At 46.3% G+C, this 17,748-nt stretch overlaps 1 protein-coding gene across 1 annotated transcript in view; it reads left to right on the forward strand.

The window, feature by feature from the left end:
• The first annotated feature begins 843 nt into the window (after positions 1–843).
• Positions 844–17,748, forward strand: part of mtr (5-methyltetrahydrofolate-homocysteine methyltransferase) — a 34,959-nt gene continuing 18,054 nt past the window's right edge. Inside the window, exons 1-25 of the mRNA XM_061708383.1 lie at positions 844–1,047; positions 3,005–3,216; positions 4,023–4,112; positions 4,204–4,273; positions 4,363–4,455; positions 4,565–4,671; positions 4,808–4,867; positions 6,009–6,103; positions 6,876–6,976; positions 7,057–7,118; positions 7,203–7,270; positions 8,030–8,109; positions 8,840–8,952; positions 9,040–9,180; positions 9,795–9,980; positions 10,570–10,749; positions 10,991–11,107; positions 12,279–12,419; positions 12,743–12,832; positions 13,321–13,473; positions 14,374–14,481; positions 14,733–14,833; positions 15,033–15,100; positions 15,472–15,592; positions 16,602–16,683. Coding sequence (XP_061564367.1) covers positions 1,005–1,047; positions 3,005–3,216; positions 4,023–4,112; positions 4,204–4,273; positions 4,363–4,455; positions 4,565–4,671; positions 4,808–4,867; positions 6,009–6,103; positions 6,876–6,976; positions 7,057–7,118; positions 7,203–7,270; positions 8,030–8,109; positions 8,840–8,952; positions 9,040–9,180; positions 9,795–9,980; positions 10,570–10,749; positions 10,991–11,107; positions 12,279–12,419; positions 12,743–12,832; positions 13,321–13,473; positions 14,374–14,481; positions 14,733–14,833; positions 15,033–15,100; positions 15,472–15,592; positions 16,602–16,683 — 2,682 coding nt within the window. The 5' untranslated portion in view covers positions 844–1,004. The remainder of the gene's footprint in view (positions 1,048–3,004; positions 3,217–4,022; positions 4,113–4,203; positions 4,274–4,362; positions 4,456–4,564; positions 4,672–4,807; positions 4,868–6,008; positions 6,104–6,875; positions 6,977–7,056; positions 7,119–7,202; positions 7,271–8,029; positions 8,110–8,839; positions 8,953–9,039; positions 9,181–9,794; positions 9,981–10,569; positions 10,750–10,990; positions 11,108–12,278; positions 12,420–12,742; positions 12,833–13,320; positions 13,474–14,373; positions 14,482–14,732; positions 14,834–15,032; positions 15,101–15,471; positions 15,593–16,601; positions 16,684–17,748) is intronic.

Raw genomic sequence — 17,748 nt, forward strand, 5'->3', positions numbered from 1 at the left:
TATATGTATGTAAATTAAAAAAATAATATTAATAATATGTAAATTAAAAAAATATATATATTTTTTTTAATATATATATTTAAATTATTTTTTTATTTACATATTATATATGTAAATATATTATGTAAATAAAAAAGTATTTAAATATATATATATATATTTAAATAAATGTTTAAACAAATTTAAACAATTGTTTTATTACCATATTATATATATAATATGTAAATAAAAACAATTATATATATATATATATGTAAATTAAAAATATATATATACAATTTTTATATATATATTTAAATTAATTTTTTATTTACATATTATATATGTAAATATATATAATATGTATATATATAAATAAATGTTTAAACTAATTTAAACAATTAACATATTACACATACACACATTACACACAATATGTAAATAAAAACAATTATTTTATATATATATATATATGTAAATAAAAACAATTCTTTATTTATATATATATGTAAATTAAAAAAAAAAATATATATATATATATATATATATAAATATATATATATATACATTTTTATATATATATATATATATATATTTAAATTATTTTTTATTTACATATTATATATGTAAATATATATATAATATGTAAATAAAAAAAGTATGACTGAGCTGTATGGAGAATTTTTTGTGCCAAAATTAAATAAATAAATAGATAATTAATTCATTCATTCATTAAATGTGTCATGATTAATTTATTAAAATGGGAATTAAATATGTCATTCATAGAGCTGCAGCTTGTTGTTGAATGAATGAGCGTCACTGGAACCTTATTCGTGCTTTTACTCTGAAGGTCCGTGACCGGAAGTTTACCAGCGAGCTTCAGGAGACACGAGAAAGTGACGGGAAAAGTTCCAGGATTCGTGTTTTTGCGGTTCGGACGGGCTGCCGGGCTGATATCCAGGTCCCCCGGACCCCCCTGGACCCCACCAGGGACCCCCAGGGGCCCCCGGGGCCCCCAGCGCCTCATGGCCCCCACCAACGTCTGCAACCAGCTCCCTGCAGCAGCAGGTAAACAGCTAAGCTAACTGCTGGCCCTGACCACGTGATCCACGTGGTCCCAACTTCCGGTCAGCTGACCAGAACCTCCAATCAGCTGCTCGGGTTCTGATCAGCTGATTGTAATATTCTATTATTATATTATAATATTATTATTATTATTATTATTATTATTATTATTATTGTTATTATTATTGTTATTATTATTATATGTGAAACCTTTATTTAATTTGTATAAATCCCAGCAGGGGCGTATCACTGCTTTTGACTGTCAGACCCCTCAGTCTGAAAAGTCGAAATGTCGAGAAAAAAGTCGAAATATTGAGAAAAAAGTTGAAATGTTGAGAGAAAAGTCAAAATTTCGAGAAAAGTCAAAATGTTGAGAAAAAAATTGAAAAAAAAAGTCGAAATGTTGAGAAAAAAGTCAAAATTTCGAGAAAGAGTCAAAATGTTGAGAAAAAGTTGAAATTTTGAGAAAAAAGTTGAAATTTTGAGAAAAAAGTCAAAATGTCGAGAAAAAAGTAAAAAGGTTGAGAAAAAAAGTCGAGATGTTGAGAAAAAAGTCGAAATGTCGAGAAAAACGTCAAAATGTCGAGAAAAAAGATGAAATATTGAGAAAAAAGTTGAAATGTGAGAAAAAAGTCAAAATTTCGAGAAAAAAGATGAAATATTGAGAAAAAAGTTGAAATGTGAGAAAAAAGTCAAAATTTCGAGAAAAAAGTCAAAATGTTGAGAAAAAAGTTGAAATTTTGAGAAAAAAGTCAAAATGTCGAGAAAAAAAGTCGAGATGTTGAGAAAAAAGTCGAAATGTTGAGAAAAAAGTTGAAATGTCGAGAAAAACGTTAAAATATCGAGATTAATGTTGAAGTACAATTTTGAGAAAAAAGTTGACGTAGCCAACGCCCCCCCCTCTTTTCCCAGCATGCAGCAGTGCCGTGGAGGCGGAGCTAACGTAGCTAACGTCCCCCCCTCTGTTCCCAGCATGCAGCAGTGCCGTGGAGGCGGAGCTAACGGAGCTAACGTCCCCTCCTCTTTTCCCATCATGCAGCAGTGCCGTGGAGGCGGAGCTAACGTAGCTAACGTCCCCCCCTCTGTTCCCAGCATGCAGCAGTGCCGTGGAGGCGGAGCTAACGTAGCTAACGTCCCCCCCTCTGTTCCCAGCATGCAGCAGTGCCGTGGAGGCGGAGCTAACGTAACTAACGTCCCCCCTCTGTTCCCAGCATGCAGCAGTGCCGTGGAGGCGGAGCTAACGCCGCTAACGTCCCCCCTTCTGTTCCCAGCATGCAGCAGTGCCGTGGAGGCGGAGCTAACGCCGCTAACATAGCTAACGTCCCCCCATCTTTTCCCAGCATGCAGCAGTGGCGTGGAGGCGGAGCTAACGCCGCTAACGTCCCCCCCTCTGTTCCCAGCATGCAGCAGTGCCGTGGAGGCGGAGCTAACGTAGCTAACGTCCCCCCCCTCTGTTCCCAGCATGCAGCAGTGCCGTGGAGGCGGAGCTAACGTAGCTAACGTCCCCCCCCTCTGTTCCCAGCATGCAGCAGTGCCGTGGAGGCGGAGCTAACGCCGCTAACGTCCCCCCCCTCTGTTCCCAGCATGCAGCAGTGCCGTGGAGGCGGAGCTAACAAAGCTAACGTCCCCCCCTCTGTTCCCAGCATGCAGCAGTGCCGTGGAGGCGGAGCTAACAAAGCTAACGTAGCTAACTTCCCCCCATCTTTTCCCAGCATGCAGCAGTGCCGTGGAGGCGGAGCTAACGTAGCTAACGTCCCCCCCTCTGTTCCCAGCATGCAGCAGTGCCGTGGAGGCGGAGCTAACGCCGCTAACGTCCCCCCTCTGTTCCCAGCATGCAGCAGTGCCGTGGAGGCGGAGCTAACAAAGCTAACGTAGCTAACGTCCCCCCATCTTTTCCCAGCATGCAGCAGTGCCGTGGAGGCGGAGCTAACGGAGCTAACGTTCCCTCCTCTGTTCCCAGCATGCAGCAGTGCCGTGGAGGCGGAGCTCCGGTCGTTGCTGCAGCAGAGGATCCTGGTCCTGGACGGGGGCATGGGGACCCGGATCCAGCAGCAGGACCTGCAGGAGCACGACTTCCGGGGCCACGAGTTCCGGGGCCACCGGCGGCCCCTGAAGGGCAACAACGACCTGCTGAGCCTCACCAGGCCCGAGCTCGTCTACCAGATACACAAGGTGGGAACCGGACCGGGACCAGGACCCGGGACCGCACTGGAAAAAATACATCTAACATATTTAAATCTGTGATATTAACAATTAAAAATGAAGTTTGTTGCTTTACGTGAATACATCTAGTTTTGAACTTAATCTGCATTTGTTCAAAAAACAAGACATTGTGCATTTTTTCCTTAACAAGCAGTAGAACACCACAGTAAAAAATATCTTTCTTGAGCTAATTTTTTATTTTATTACTTTAATTTTGTTTTATTTATTTTTTCCTTTTTTTTCTCTTTTTTCCTTTGTTTTCCTTTTTTCTTTTTCTTCTTTTTTCCTCTTTTTGCCTTTTTTTATTTTTTTTCCTTTTAAAAGTCAACTTAATTTTGATAAATAAAGTAAACTTAACACAATTAAGTTGACTGTACTTGCAAAATGTATTATTCCCATAATACATAAAATTAAGTAGTTTATACAAAGACTAGTCTTCCTTGATCTACATAATAATCTCTTCACTCTGTCGAATAGCCTGTGCTAAAGGTTCAATGTATAGAGCAAAGAGGAGCGGGGACAAGCAGCATCCTTGATGGGTACCTCTCTTTAGCTCTATTCTTTCAGTCAGGCTACCGTTTATTTTTATTCTGGTTGTAGGACTTTGGTAAATAGTTTTAATACATTTAATTGAATCTTTGTTAAATCTGAGTCATTCTAGTACTAAGTACAGGAAGTTCCACTTTACACTGTCGAAAGCCTTTTCGGCATCGAGACTTATCAAAATACACTGCCCCTCCTCACCCTCTCTGCTGGTTTTTGTGCTGGTTTTTCAGGAGTACCTGGAAGCCGGAGCCGACATCATCGAGACCAACACGTTCAGCAGCAGCTCGGTGGCTCAGGCCGACTACGGACTGGAACTGCTGGTAGGTGGAGGTGGGGGGTCTTCAGGTCTTCAGGTCTTCAGGTGACGCCGCGGTTGGTTTGAATCGTCTCTGACTTCGTGTTTGTTTTCAGGCCTATCGCCTCAACAGGAAGTCGGCGGAGCTGGCGAGGAAAGCAGCCGACGACGTCGCCAAGCAGGACGGTGAGAATGATGATGATGATGATGATGATGATGATCTGGTCGGTGGTGAGAACCAGCTGACGGCTAAGTCTCGTCTCGTGTGTCTCCAGGTCGTAAACGCTACGTAGCCGGAGCTCTCGGTCCGACCAACAAAACTCTGTCAGTGTCGCCGTCGGTGGACCGACCGGACCTGCGGAACATCAGTAGGTTCTTCCGGGCCCATATCAGGGGCCCAAACCGGAATGTTTGATAAGTTTCCATCTCTGTCACCGTATTTGGTCTTAGTTAAAGGTCTTTGTCTTGTTTTCTCAGCGTTCGACCAGCTCGTAGAGGCGTATTCCGATCAGGTCCGGGGTTTACTGGACGGAGGAGTCGACATCCTGCTGGTGGAAACCGTCTTTGACACGGCAAACGCTAAGGTAGATTCATCTGCTCAGAGCTGGGATCTTGTTTTTATACCTCAACGTCCACATGTGGACAAATGTCTTGATAATATTCCATGGTAACGACATCTTCTCATGTGCTAATGCTCTTTATTTTGTCTTGTCTCTGCAGGCGGCCTTGTTCGCCATCGACCTGCTGTTTGAGAAGAGCTACGAGAGAAGGCCCATATTTGTACGTCTGATACTTTGTTCATCAACTTTTTATCCTTGTTGTACTTCCCAAATTCCAGTTCTTGAGCAGATAACTGAACGAGGACACCTTTAAGCGCCATTAAAATAAAACAAGATGCCATTCAGAGTCATTTGAACGAGTGTACCTGGATGAACGAGTGAACCCGGATGAACGAGTGTACCTGGATGAGCGAGTGAACCCGGATGAACGAGTGAACCCGGATTAACCCAGATGAATGAGTGAACCCGGATGAACGAGTGAACCCGGATGAATGAGTGAACCCGGATGAACCCGAATGAGCGAGTGAACCCGGATGAACGAGTGAACCCGGATTAACCCGGATGAACGAGTGAACCCGGATTAACCCAGATGAATGAGTGAACCCGGATGAATGAGTGAACCCGGATGAATGAGTGAACCCGGATGAACGAGTGAACCCGAATTAACCCAGATGAATGAGTGAACACGGATGAATGAGTGAACCCGGATGAATGAGTGAACCCGGATTAACCCAGATGAATGAGTGAACCTGGATGAATGAGTGAACCCGGATTAACCCAGATGAATGAGTGAACCCGGATGAATGAGTGAACCCGGATTAACCCGGATGAACGAGTGAACCCGGATGAATGAGTGAACCCGGATGAACCCGAATGAGCGAGTGAACCCGGATGAACCCGGATGAACGAGTGAACCCGGATTAACCCGGATGAATGAGTGAACCCGGATGAATGAGTGAACCCGGATGAACGAGTGAACCCGGATTAACCCGGATGAACGAGTGAACCCGGATTAACCCAGATGAATGAGTGAACCCGGATGAATGAGTGAACCCGGATGAATGAGTGAACCCGGATTAACCCAGATGAATGAGTGAACCTGGATGAATGAGTGAACCCGGATTAACCCGGATGAACGAGTGAACCCGGATGAATGAGTGAACCCGGATGAATGAGTGAACATTTGTGCTGTTCAGGGTTCTTCAGAACCTCGACCCTCCTCTTGATTTTGAACCTTCCCATTGACTGCATCCTGTATAGTTTCTATAATCCACTCATAAATGGTGTCTTTGTCAGTTTTTGATTTCTCTTTCTGAGTTTTAGAAGCGCAACTGTATTAAGATAAGAGCTTTATTCTGTAGATCTCGGGAACCATCGTGGACCGGAGCGGCAGGACTCTGTCCGGCCAGACGGGGGAGGCCTTCGTTGTGAGTCTTTCTCACGCGAAGCCGCTGTGGTGAGTTACGGCACGTCATGCCTGATTCGGTGAAACGAGCTGAAGAATAATTAATAACAATAATAACTAGAAAATTTCAGGAAACATTGATATGGGCCCTACTGCCCATTTGTCCCCTCTTGCTGCTTTGGTTTAGGGCTGTAGTGGTTGTGTTCGGTTCTATGTCCATTTGAGGTGTTTATGGTTGTATTGCATTCTTCAAAGGGTGCAGTTTAGGGTTGTTAATAAACCACACCCCCTGCTTCGGGGTTGTGTGGTTAAGGGTGATTAATAATGGCCAAGAAGTAGTTTAGGGTTGTTAATAAACCGTTAAAGGTTGTTAACAAACCTTTGGGGATGGGGCCGTTTGACAGGCATTTTGACTTAAAATATATGTAAATCACAGCTTCATGAAATTTGAATATGTTTTAGTCCACAACGAGGCGAGTTTTGAAACATTTGAATCATGTCCCTACAATAACTTGTTGCCTCGCAAGAACCTGAAGCGATTGTACCTAGGAAACATTCCGACCCTGAAGCGATTGTACCTAGGAAACATTCCGACCCTGAAGCGATTGTACCTAGGAAACATTCCGACCCTGAAGCGATTGTACCTAGGAAACATTCCGACCCAGAGTAATGAAGCGATTGTACCCAGGAAACATTCCGACCCTGAAGCGATTGTACCCAGGAAACATTCCGACCCTGAAGCGATTGTACCTAGGAAACATTCCGACCCTGAAGTGATTGGGCCTAGGAAACATTGACCCATGTGTTTTATCTCTGGTTGCAGCGTGGGGCTGAACTGCGCTCTGGGGGCGACGGAGATGAGGCCGTTCATCGAGGCCATCGGTCAATGCACCACAGCTTTCGTTATCTGTTACCCAAACGCAGGTAACCGGCGTCCGTCGTGCACTACGAAGCCGCCCACGACGACCTTTGACCCCACTAATGTCATGTCTTGTTCTCTTCAGGTCTCCCCAACACGTTCGGAGGTTACGATGAAACTCCTCAAGTCACAGCCTCCCATTTAAAGGTCTCCCTGTTCTTCATGACATATATATCTATATAAAAATACTTTAACTGAAGCGTTAGTATAATAAAGATGTCGTGTCTGCAGGAGTTTGCCTTGGACGGACTGGTGAACATTGTGGGGGGATGTTGTGGAACCACGCCTGAGCATATTAGGTCAGTACCAGGTTTCTGGGGGATAAATGTCTCTAGGGGGTAATAATACTCTGTAGGGGGTAAATGCCCCTAGGGGGTTAACCTCTGTAGGGGGTAAATGTCTGTAGGGCGTAATACTCTCTAGGGCAGCGTCTCCCAACCTGGGGTCCGGGCCCCCCCTGGGGGGGCGCCAGAGATCTCTGGGGGGGCGCGAAACTTTGTCTGCTTTGAAATTATGCAGTTGTAAAAATTATATTTGCGAATGAGTCATTCATAAGACATTGTTAGGAATAATTTATGAATGTCTTGAATATTTTTTGTGTTTTTTATACACTGGTGACAAACACAGGAAATTATTTCATTCCTTATTATTATATCATTACTAAACATTTAATCTAGGAAGGAAAAATGTTAAAAAATGTTGGTCTCATATTAAAAGAGACATTTTTCAGCAATATTTTTATGTCCTTTTATGTCCTTTTGTGAGTATTTTATACATTGGTGACATTGGAGAAAAACAACGTCATCTGTTTACAGAGTAAACCAAAAAGAAATGTATCAAAAAAACCTTATTAATGTTCATTTTTTCAATTAAAGACTATTTTGGTGCTAGTACGTACGGGTCGGGGGCCTGGCTGGTCTAAGTAGGGGGGACAAGGAAAAAAGGTTGGGAACCACTGCTCTAGGGGGTAAATGTCTGTAGGGGGTAATACTCTCTAGGGGTTAATGTCTGTAAGGCGGTAATACTCTGGTTATACCCCCTCTTCTTACCCCCCGCAGATCCATCTCTGAAGCCGTGAAACACGTCCAGCCCAGAGTTCCTGCTGCTGCCGTTAACCAGGACCACCTGCTGCTTTCAGGTACCGGCTCACCACGGGAATTTACAGCTCTCTGACGAGTTCAGTAGAACTTAGTTCAGTTCTGGTTGTAGTCCAGGTCCTCCAGGAACTGGCAGAACTGTACTTAGTTCAGCCGCTTTAGCCATGTAACCGCTTTAGCTGCTTAAGCCGCTTTAGCCACTTCGGCGCTACATTTAACGGTTTCCAACGCCTCGACCGACAGATCTCCTAACGTTGAATTTTCAGTAATTCATCTTCTTTAGCCACTTTAGAAAACTTAGCCACTTTAGCCATATTAGCCACTTTAGCCATTTTAGCCACTTTAGCCTCTTTTGAAATTTTAGCCACTTTAGACAACCTACTTTAGCCACTTTAGCCGCTTTAGCCATTTAACCGCTTTAGCTGCTTTAGCCACTTTAGCCGCTTTAGCCACTTTAGCCGGTTTAGCCACTTTACCGGTTTAGCCGCTTTAGCCACTTTAGCCACTTTAGCCAATTAACAGCTTTAGCCACTTTAGCCTCTTTAGCCGCTTTAACCGCTTTAGCTGCTTTAGCCACTTTAGCCGCTTTAGCCGCTTTAACCGCTTTAGCTGCTTTAGCCACTTTAGCTGCTTTAGCCATTTAACCACCGTTTTAGACAACTTACCCACGGGTTGTAGTCCTGGTTCTGGGGGGGTTTACCGGGTCCAGGTCCTCCAGGACCAGGAACCAGGATCCAGGACCCGGACCCATCCCTACCTCTCCGTCTCCAGGTCTGGAACCGTTCCGGATCGGTCCCTACACCAACTTCGTGAACATTGGCGAGCGCTGCAACGTGGCCGGATCTAGGAGGTTCTCCAAGCTGGTGCTGGCGGGTCACTACGAGGTCGGTACCCGGTCTAGGTTCTGGTTCTGGTCCCCCGGACCCCTCTCTGATCCTGGTTCTGGTTCTGGTTCTGGTTCTGGTCCCCAGGAGGCCCTGAGCGTGGCCAAGGCCCAGGTCCAGATGGGGGCTCAGGTTCTGGACATCAACATGGACGAGGGTCTGCTGGACGGACCGGCCGCCATGGCCCGGTTCTGCAGGCTGGTCGGGTCGGAGCCCGACATCGCCCGGGTAAGAGCTCGGTACCGGTTCCGGCCCGGTAGGAACGGACCCGGCAAGGTTCTCTGGTTCTGGTTCTGTCTTCAGACCCGTTTACTACTATCGCCTGTTTACCTGGCAAAACCTGGCTGCTAGCATAGCCCCACCCTAGTGTAGCATAGCCCCACCCTAGCGTAGCATAGCCCTAGCGTAGCATAGCCCCACCCTAGCGTAGCATAGCCCCACCCTAGCGTAGCATAGCCCCACCCTAGCGTAGCATAGCCCCACCCTAGCATAGCATAGCCCCACCCTAGCGTAGCATAGCCCCACCCTAGCGTAGCCCCACCCTAGCATAGCATAGCCCTACCTGTTTTTGGTGAAAAAGTATAAATACACTCGGATGGGATAGTTTAAATCTGATCTATTGTGTTATTTAGTTCAGGTGTTGTAGAAATACATCGGAAGTAAACTTCTACGTTTCCAAATCTAACGTGGAATTTTCAGTAATTCATCTTCTTCTTCACTTTAGACACCATTATTGTGATGATTGTTGTCCCTGCGAGTGGAGGGGCGTGACCGACTCACTAGCCCCTCCCCTGACTCATTAGCCCCACCCCTGACTCACTAGCCCCGCCCCTTACCCCCAGGTCCCCCTCTGCATCGACTCGTCCAGCTTCGCGGTGATAGAGGCGGGGCTAAAGTGCTGCCAGGGCAAGTGCATCGTCAACAGCATCAGCCTGAAGGACGGAGAGCACGACTTCCTGTTCCGCGCCGCGACTGTGAAGCGCTACGGCGCCGCCGTGGTGGTGATGGCCTTCGACGAGGAGGGGCAGGTGAGGACGCCGCCGCTGCTACCGCTACCGCCGCCGCCGCTACCGCCGCGTGTAAACCTGCACGCTCGCTAGGGATGGGCGGTATGGACTTAAAAATGTATCACGATAATTTCTGGCATTTATCCCGATAACGATAAAAAAATACCAATTCAACTCCACCTTTGTAACCATAAATCTCTTTCTTTCTTTCTTTCTTTCTTTCTTTCTTTCTTTCTTTCTTTCTTTCTTTCTTTCTTTCTTTCTTTCTTTCTTTCTTTCTTTCTTTCTTTCTTTCTTTCTTTCTTTCTTTCTTTCTTTCTTTCTTTCGCTTTACACAAAATGCAAAATGTATCGTTTTTACCGTGAGATACAAATTCTTACCGTGGGGAATTTTTTTGACGGTTTATCATGAACGGTAACATATCGCCCATTCCTAACGCTCGCCAACGCACCTGATGCCCTTCCTTCCTTTAGCCGCTTTAGCCACTTGAGCCACTTTAGCCACTTTAGCCACTTTGGCCACTTTAGCTACTTCAGGAGGGGCAGGTGAGGACGCCGCCGCCGCCGCTATCACGTTCACGTTCGCCAACGCACCTGATGCCGTCTCCAGGCCACGGACGTCGACCGGAAGGTGCAGATCTGCCGCCGCGCCTACGAGCTGCTGGTTAGCCGGGTCGGGTTCGACCCCAACGACATCATCTTCGACCCGAACATCCTGACGATCGGCACCGGCATGGACGAGCACAGCGACTACGCCGTGCACTTCCTCCGCGCCACCAGGCTCATTAAGGTGAGCTAGCGCTGACCGCCGTCAGCTACCCGCGAGCTACCCGTGAGCTACCGGCGACCGCGGTCGGGCTACTTTATTTTATTTAGCCATATTAGCCACTTCAGCTACTTTAGCCGCTTTAGCCATTTAACCACTTTAGCCACTTCAGCTACCATAGCCATTGTTGTGTCCAGGAGACATTACCCGGAGCCAGAGTTAGTGGAGGTTCTGGTTCAGGTTCTGATTCTGGTTCTGGTTCCAGGAGACGTTACCCGGAGCCAGAGTTAGCGGCGGTTTGTCCAACCTGTCGTTCTCCTTCAGAGGGATGGAAACCATCAGGGAGGCCCTGCACGCCGCCTTCCTGTACCACGCTATCAAGGTAATTACCCACAATCCCCTGCACGCCGCCTTCCTGTACCACGCTATCAAGGTAATTACCCACAATCCCCTGCACGCCGCCTTCCTGTACCACGCTATCAAGGTAATTACCAACAAGCCCCGGGGGTGGACCTGCAGTAGCACCTGCCCCGTTACCTCCATGTTACCTGCCCCCTTACCTGCCACTAGGGCTGGGCGATATATCGAGATTTTAATATATATCGATATATTTTCAAACGCGATATGGTACGAGACAAAATGATTTATATCGATTTAAAAAAAAAAAAAAAAAATTACATTTTTTGATTAAAAAATTACAATGTTTTGTTATTTGCACAACTGTCAACCTCAGTGGAAAAGTCTGCCTGTTACTGTCTACATTGTATTAATTGCACAGTGTATTTTAATTTAATTGTTATGCAGGAAAGGGATATTTGTTTTATTTTATTCAAGAAGCATTTTTATTCTATATATGCAGCAGTTTATTTTTATTTCATTTGTTTTATACATGTTGATATTGTGCAGACCTCTGTTAATAAAGGAACCTGTGTGACATTTGGCACGAGGCTTTGTATTAAAACTGACTGTTTTTTTAAGGGTTTGATCAGAAAAAATGAAGCTAACAGAGATGCTAACAGAGATGCTAACAGAGATGCTAACAGAGATGCTAACAGAGAAGCTAACAGAGAAGCTAACAGAGATGCTAACATAGATGCTAACAGAGATGCTATGCTATAATGCAATTATGTCACAGAAAAAATATCGAGATATATATCGATTATCAACATTTAGCTAGAAAATATCCAGATATGACTTTTGGTCCATATCACCCAGCCCTACCTGCCATGTTACCTGCATGTTATCTGCCCCGTTACCCTTACCGCTTTAGCCACTTTAGCCACCTTAGCCACTTTTGCCACTTTATCTACTTTAGCTGCTTTAGCCGCTTTAGCCAATTTGGCTAGTTAAGCCACTTTGGCCACTTTAGCCACACCCCACATCCCCCTTTTCTCTGGGATCAACAGCGTAATTGCTGACGGTTGCTAGCACCATTTCGTGAGAACCTGTAATTACTGCAGTGTGCGGTTCTGCTAACCCGTGTGCTAACCCGTGTGCTAACCCGTGTGCTAACTCGTGTGCTAACCCGTGTGCTAACCCGTGTTCCTGGGCAGGACGGCATGGACATGGGCATCGTGAACGCCGGGAACCTGCCGGTTTACGACGACATCGATAAGGAGCTGCTGCTAATGTGTGAAAACCTGATCTGGAACCGCGACGCCGACGCTACCGAGAAGCTGCTAGCCTACGCGCAGGTGAGGACCGACGCCATCGCTAGCATCGCCGCTGCTAGCATCGCCCCCAGGTGTTCCTGCTTCGCCTAGCGCACCTTTGTCTCACTTTGGCCACTTAGCCACTTCAGCTACCATAGCCGCTTTAGCCAACTTAACCACTTCAGCCACTTCAGCCAGTTTGGCCAGTTTATGTGCTTTAGCTTTTTTAGCCACGTTTTTAGCCACTTTATCTGCTTTAGCAACTTTAGCCAACTTAGCCACTTCAGCTATCATAGACACTTTAGCCGCTTTAGCCACTTTAGCTGCTTTAACGTCTTTAGCCCACCTTGGTCTCTCGTTGACAGAACCACGTGGACGGAGGGAAGAAGGTTGTCCAGACGGACGAGTGGAGGGAAGCCGGAGTGGAGGAGCGACTGGAGTACGCGCTGGTCAAGGTGAGCTAGCCGAGCTCTCGCTAGCATCTCTGACCCTGATAGACAGCACTGTGATTGACATCTGGCCAGCCCCGCCCCCTGGCTGGGATTGGAGGAGCTGCAGGAGTTTTTCAGTTTACGTAACTTTGGTAAACGATGACGTCAGCAGGTACAGAGAGGAGCTTCTTTAGCCACTTTGGCCACTTTAGCGGCTCTATCCACTTTAGCCAACTTAGCCATTTAACCGCTTTAGGTGCTTAAGCCACCTTAGTCACTTTACCCACCTTAGGCACTTTAGTCGCTTTAGCTTCTTTAGCTGCTTTAGCCACTTCAGCTAGCATAGCCACTTTAGCCGGTCTAGCTCAGTCCTGTGGACGGCTCGGCCCCGTTGAGGGGGAAACTTCAGGGGTTTGACTTCTAGGTGTTTCCCAGAAGGCCATGGAGTTCGGGGGAACCTGCCAACTTCCCAAGAGCGACCTCTGACCCCCCTGTCCCGGTTCTCCCTCCAGGGCATAGACCAGTTCGTGGTGCAGGACGTGGAGGAATGCCGGTCTCTGATTGGTCGATACCGACGGCCGCTCCACATCATCGAGGGCCCGTTGATGAACGGCATGAAGGTGGTGGGAGATTTATTCGGAGCCGGGAAGATGTTCCTGCCGCAGGTACGAGCTAATCACTTCCTGTTAGCAGGTACGAGCGAATCACTTCCTGTTAGCAGGTACGAGCTAATCACTGGCTAGCAGGTAGGAGCTAATCACTTCCTGTTAGCAGGTACGAGCTAATCACTGGCTAGCAGGTACGAGCTAATCACTGGCTAGCAGGTAGGAGCTAATCACTTCCTGTTAGCAGGTACGAGCTAATCACTTCCTGTTAGCAGGTACGAGCTAATCACTTCCTGTTAGCAGGTACGAGCTAATCACTTCCTGTTAGCAGGTACGAGCTAATCACTTCCTGTTAGCAGGTATGAGCTAATCACTGGCTAGCAGGTACGAGCTAATCACTTCCTGTTAGCAGGTACGAGCTAATCACTTCCTGTTAGCAGGTACAAGCTAATCACTTCCTGTTAGCAGGTATGAGCTAATCACTTCCTGTTAGCAGGTAGGTGCTAATCACTTCCTGTTAGCAGATAAGAGCTAATCACTGGCTAGCAGGTACGAGCTAATCACTTCCTGTTAGCAGGTACCAGCTAATCACTTCCTGTTAGCAGGTACGAGCTAATCACTGGCTAGCAGATACGAGCTAATCACTTCCTGTTAGCAGGTATGAGCTAATCACTTCCTGTTAGCAGGTAGGTGCTAATCACTTCCTGTTAGCAGGTACGAGCTAATCACTGGTTAGCAGGTAGGTGATCAAATGTATTGATTAGCAGCGTCTGGTTCTGGTTCTGTTGCAGGTGATCAAGTGTATTGATTAGCAGCGTCTGGTTCTGGTTCTGTTGCAGGTGATCAGGTGTATTGATTAGCAGCTTTTTGTTTCAGGTGATCAAGTGTATTGATTAGCAGCGTCTGGTTCTGGTTCTGTTGCAGGTGATCAAGTGTATTGATTAGCAGCGTTTGTTGCAGGTGATCAAGTCGGCCCGCGTCATGAAGAAAGCCGTGGGCTACCTGGTTCCCTTCATGGAGAAGGAGAGAGCAGAGATGATGGAGGCGTCGGGATCGGTGGAGGAAATCGTGAGTTTCATCTGAATATCGACTGTTGTTTCATAGTCAGATTAGAGTAGTGGTTCTTAGTGGACCGAGAACTGGTTCTGAACTGGTTCTGGGGACATGGAATGTAGGGATGGATGGATGATGGATGGTTGGATGGATGAGTCCAAGTTAGAGTTCCCAGAATCCCCTGCTCCCCCTGATTACCCAGAATCCCCTGACTACCCAGAATCCCCTGCTCCCCCTGATTACCCAGAATCCCCTGCTCCCTGCAGGACCCCTACCAGGGGACGGTCGTCCTGGCGACGGTGAAGGGAGACGTCCACGACATCGGGAAGAACATCGTGGGAGTCGTGCTGGGATGTAACAACTACAGGTGTGTGTGTGTGTGTGTGTGTGTGTGTGTGTGTGTGTGTGTGTGTGTGTGTGTGTGTGTGTGTGTGTGTGTGTGTGTGTGTGTGTGTGTGTGTGTGTAGAACACTGGTGTCTGTTAGGAGTGTGTAGTTCAGGTGTGTGTATATAAAGGTGTGTGTTCAGTGTAGTTCCTGGTAGTTCCTGATTGTGTTTCTCTGCAGGGTCATTGATCTGGGCGTCATGGTAACCAGCGACCAGATTCTCCGAGCTGCCGTCACTCAGAAGGCTGGTAGGTGATTGGTTCCTGTGATTGGTTCCTGGTTTCTGATTGATTGGTTCCTGGTTTCTGATTGATTGGTTCCTGGTTTCTGATTGATTGGTTCCTGGTCTCTGATTGATTGGTTCCTGGTCTGTGATTGATTGATTGATTGATTGATTGATTGATTGATTGATTGATTGATTGATTGATTGGTTCCTGGTCTCTGATTGATTGATTGATTGATTGATTGATTGATTGATTGATTGGTTCCTGGTCTCTGATTGATTGGTTCCTGGTCTCTGATTGATTGATTGATTGATTGATTGATTGATTGATTGATTGATTGATTGATTGATTGATTGATTGATTGATTGATTGATTGATTGATTGGTTGGTTCCAGACGTGGTCGGCCTCTCAGGTCTCATCACTCCATCGTTGGACGAGATGATCCACGTGGCCAAAGAGATGGAGAGAATCGGGATGAGAATCCCCCTGTTGATCGGGGGGGCCACCACGTCCAGGTACAAGTACACACATGTACACACACAAGTACACACACAAGTACACACAAGTACACACATATACACACACACATGTACACACATACACACATGATCGGGGGGGCGACCACGTCCAGGTACAAATACACACAAGTACACAAACATATACACACATGATCGGGGGGGCCACGACTTCCAGGTACAAATACACACAAGTACACACATGTACACACATATACACACATATACACACACATGTACACACACACATATACACACATACACACACAAGTACACACACACATGTACATGTACACATGATCGGGGGGGCGACGACATCCAGGTACAAGTACACACAAGTACACACACATATATACACACATATATACACACACAAGTACACACACATATATACACACATATATACACACACATGTACACACATATATACACACACATATATACACACATACACACATGATCGGGGGGGCCACCACGTCCAGGTACAAATACACACAAGTACACACACATATATACACACATATACACACACATGTACATGTACACACATGTACACACATGTACATGTGTGTACATGTGTGTACATGTGTGTACATGTGTGTGTATATGTGTGTATATATGTGTGTGTACTTGTGTGTATTTGTACCTGGACGTGGTGGCCCCCCCGATCATGTGTGTATATGTGTGTACTTGTACATGTGTGTACAAGTACACACATGTACACACATATATATACACACACATACACACATGATCGGGGGGGCGACGACATCCAGGTACAAATACACACAAGTACACACATGTACATAAACACATGTACACACACATGTACATAAACACATGTACACACATGTACATGTACATACACACACATCATATCTCTTAGCTGTCCAGCGTGTACGATGACAACACTTGCTGGACGTTGGGGGAATGCAGGGGAATGTCACCGTAGGGGTCCCTGTTTGACCTCTATGTGACCCCCTACATGACCCCTGACCTCTCTCTTCAGGATCCACACGGCGGTGAGAATCGCTCCGCGCTACAACCATCCGGTGATCCACGTCCTGGACGCCTCACGCAGCGTCGTGGTGGTGAGTTCTGGTTCTGGTTCTGGTCCTGGTTCTGGTCCTGGTCCTGGTCTTTTTTCTCTTTCTTTTTTTTTTTCCTATTTATATAGCGTCTAATACAACAAAAGTTGTCTATAGATGCTTTCCAGAGATCCAGAACATGAACATAAACATAAACCCCCGAGCAATTATTACATAAACAATGGCAGGTAAAAACTCCCCTAGTGGGAGAAAAACCTTAAGCCAAACAGTGGCAAGAAAAACTCCCCTTTAGGAGGAAGAAACCTTGAGCAGGACCAGGATCATAAGGGGGGACCCTCCTGCTGAAGGCCAGACTGGTGGAGTCAGGGACGTCAGCAGCACAGCAGGCAGGTGGAAGCAGCAGCGGGATGACCGGGGGTGGGGACCGCAGGCCAGCACACAGCTCCCGAAGCTCCGGCCCAATCAGCAAGTCCCAGGTTGGGGTGCAGGGTCGGGGAAAGGTTGAGAAGGGGCAGGGCCAGGGAGAGGAGTCTTGACGGACAAACCTCTCCCCCGCCTGACCGGGCCGTTACCCTGACCGGGCCGTTACCCTGACCGGGCCGTTACCCTGACCGGGCCGTTACCCTGCCCTCCTCACTCCCACGCTGCAGGATCCGGTGTTTTGCATTCAGAAATGCTCTTCTCCAGCAGAGGATGCTGCACCATGGACAAAAGAGAAAAAAGAGAAGAAAAGGGGGGCCAGCACAAGAAACTACAGGAGCGACTCTGACACACTAAAGTTTACACTACCTAGAGATTTACCAACACCAGCTAGAGGTTTACTAAACACTAACTATAGGCTTTACTAAACAGAAAGGTTTTAAGTTTAGTTTTAAAGGTGGAGGTGGTGTCAGCCTCCTTAACCCAGATCGGAAGTTGGTTCCATAGTAGTGGTGCCTGATAGCATGCGTTTTTTCGTACGTTTTTTCATGCGTTTTTTCGTACGTTTTTTCGTACATTTTTTTTCGTACGTTTTTTCGTACGTTTTTCATACGTTTTTTTCGTACGTTTTTTTCGTAGGTTTTTTTCGTAGGTTTTTTTTTCGTACGTTTTTTGTACGTTTTTTGG

The sequence above is a fragment of the Cololabis saira genome, chromosome 19 (genome assembly GCF_033807715.1).
Source record: "Cololabis saira isolate AMF1-May2022 chromosome 19, fColSai1.1, whole genome shotgun sequence".
Classification (NCBI taxonomy): Eukaryota; Metazoa; Chordata; class Actinopteri; order Beloniformes; family Belonidae; genus Cololabis; species Cololabis saira.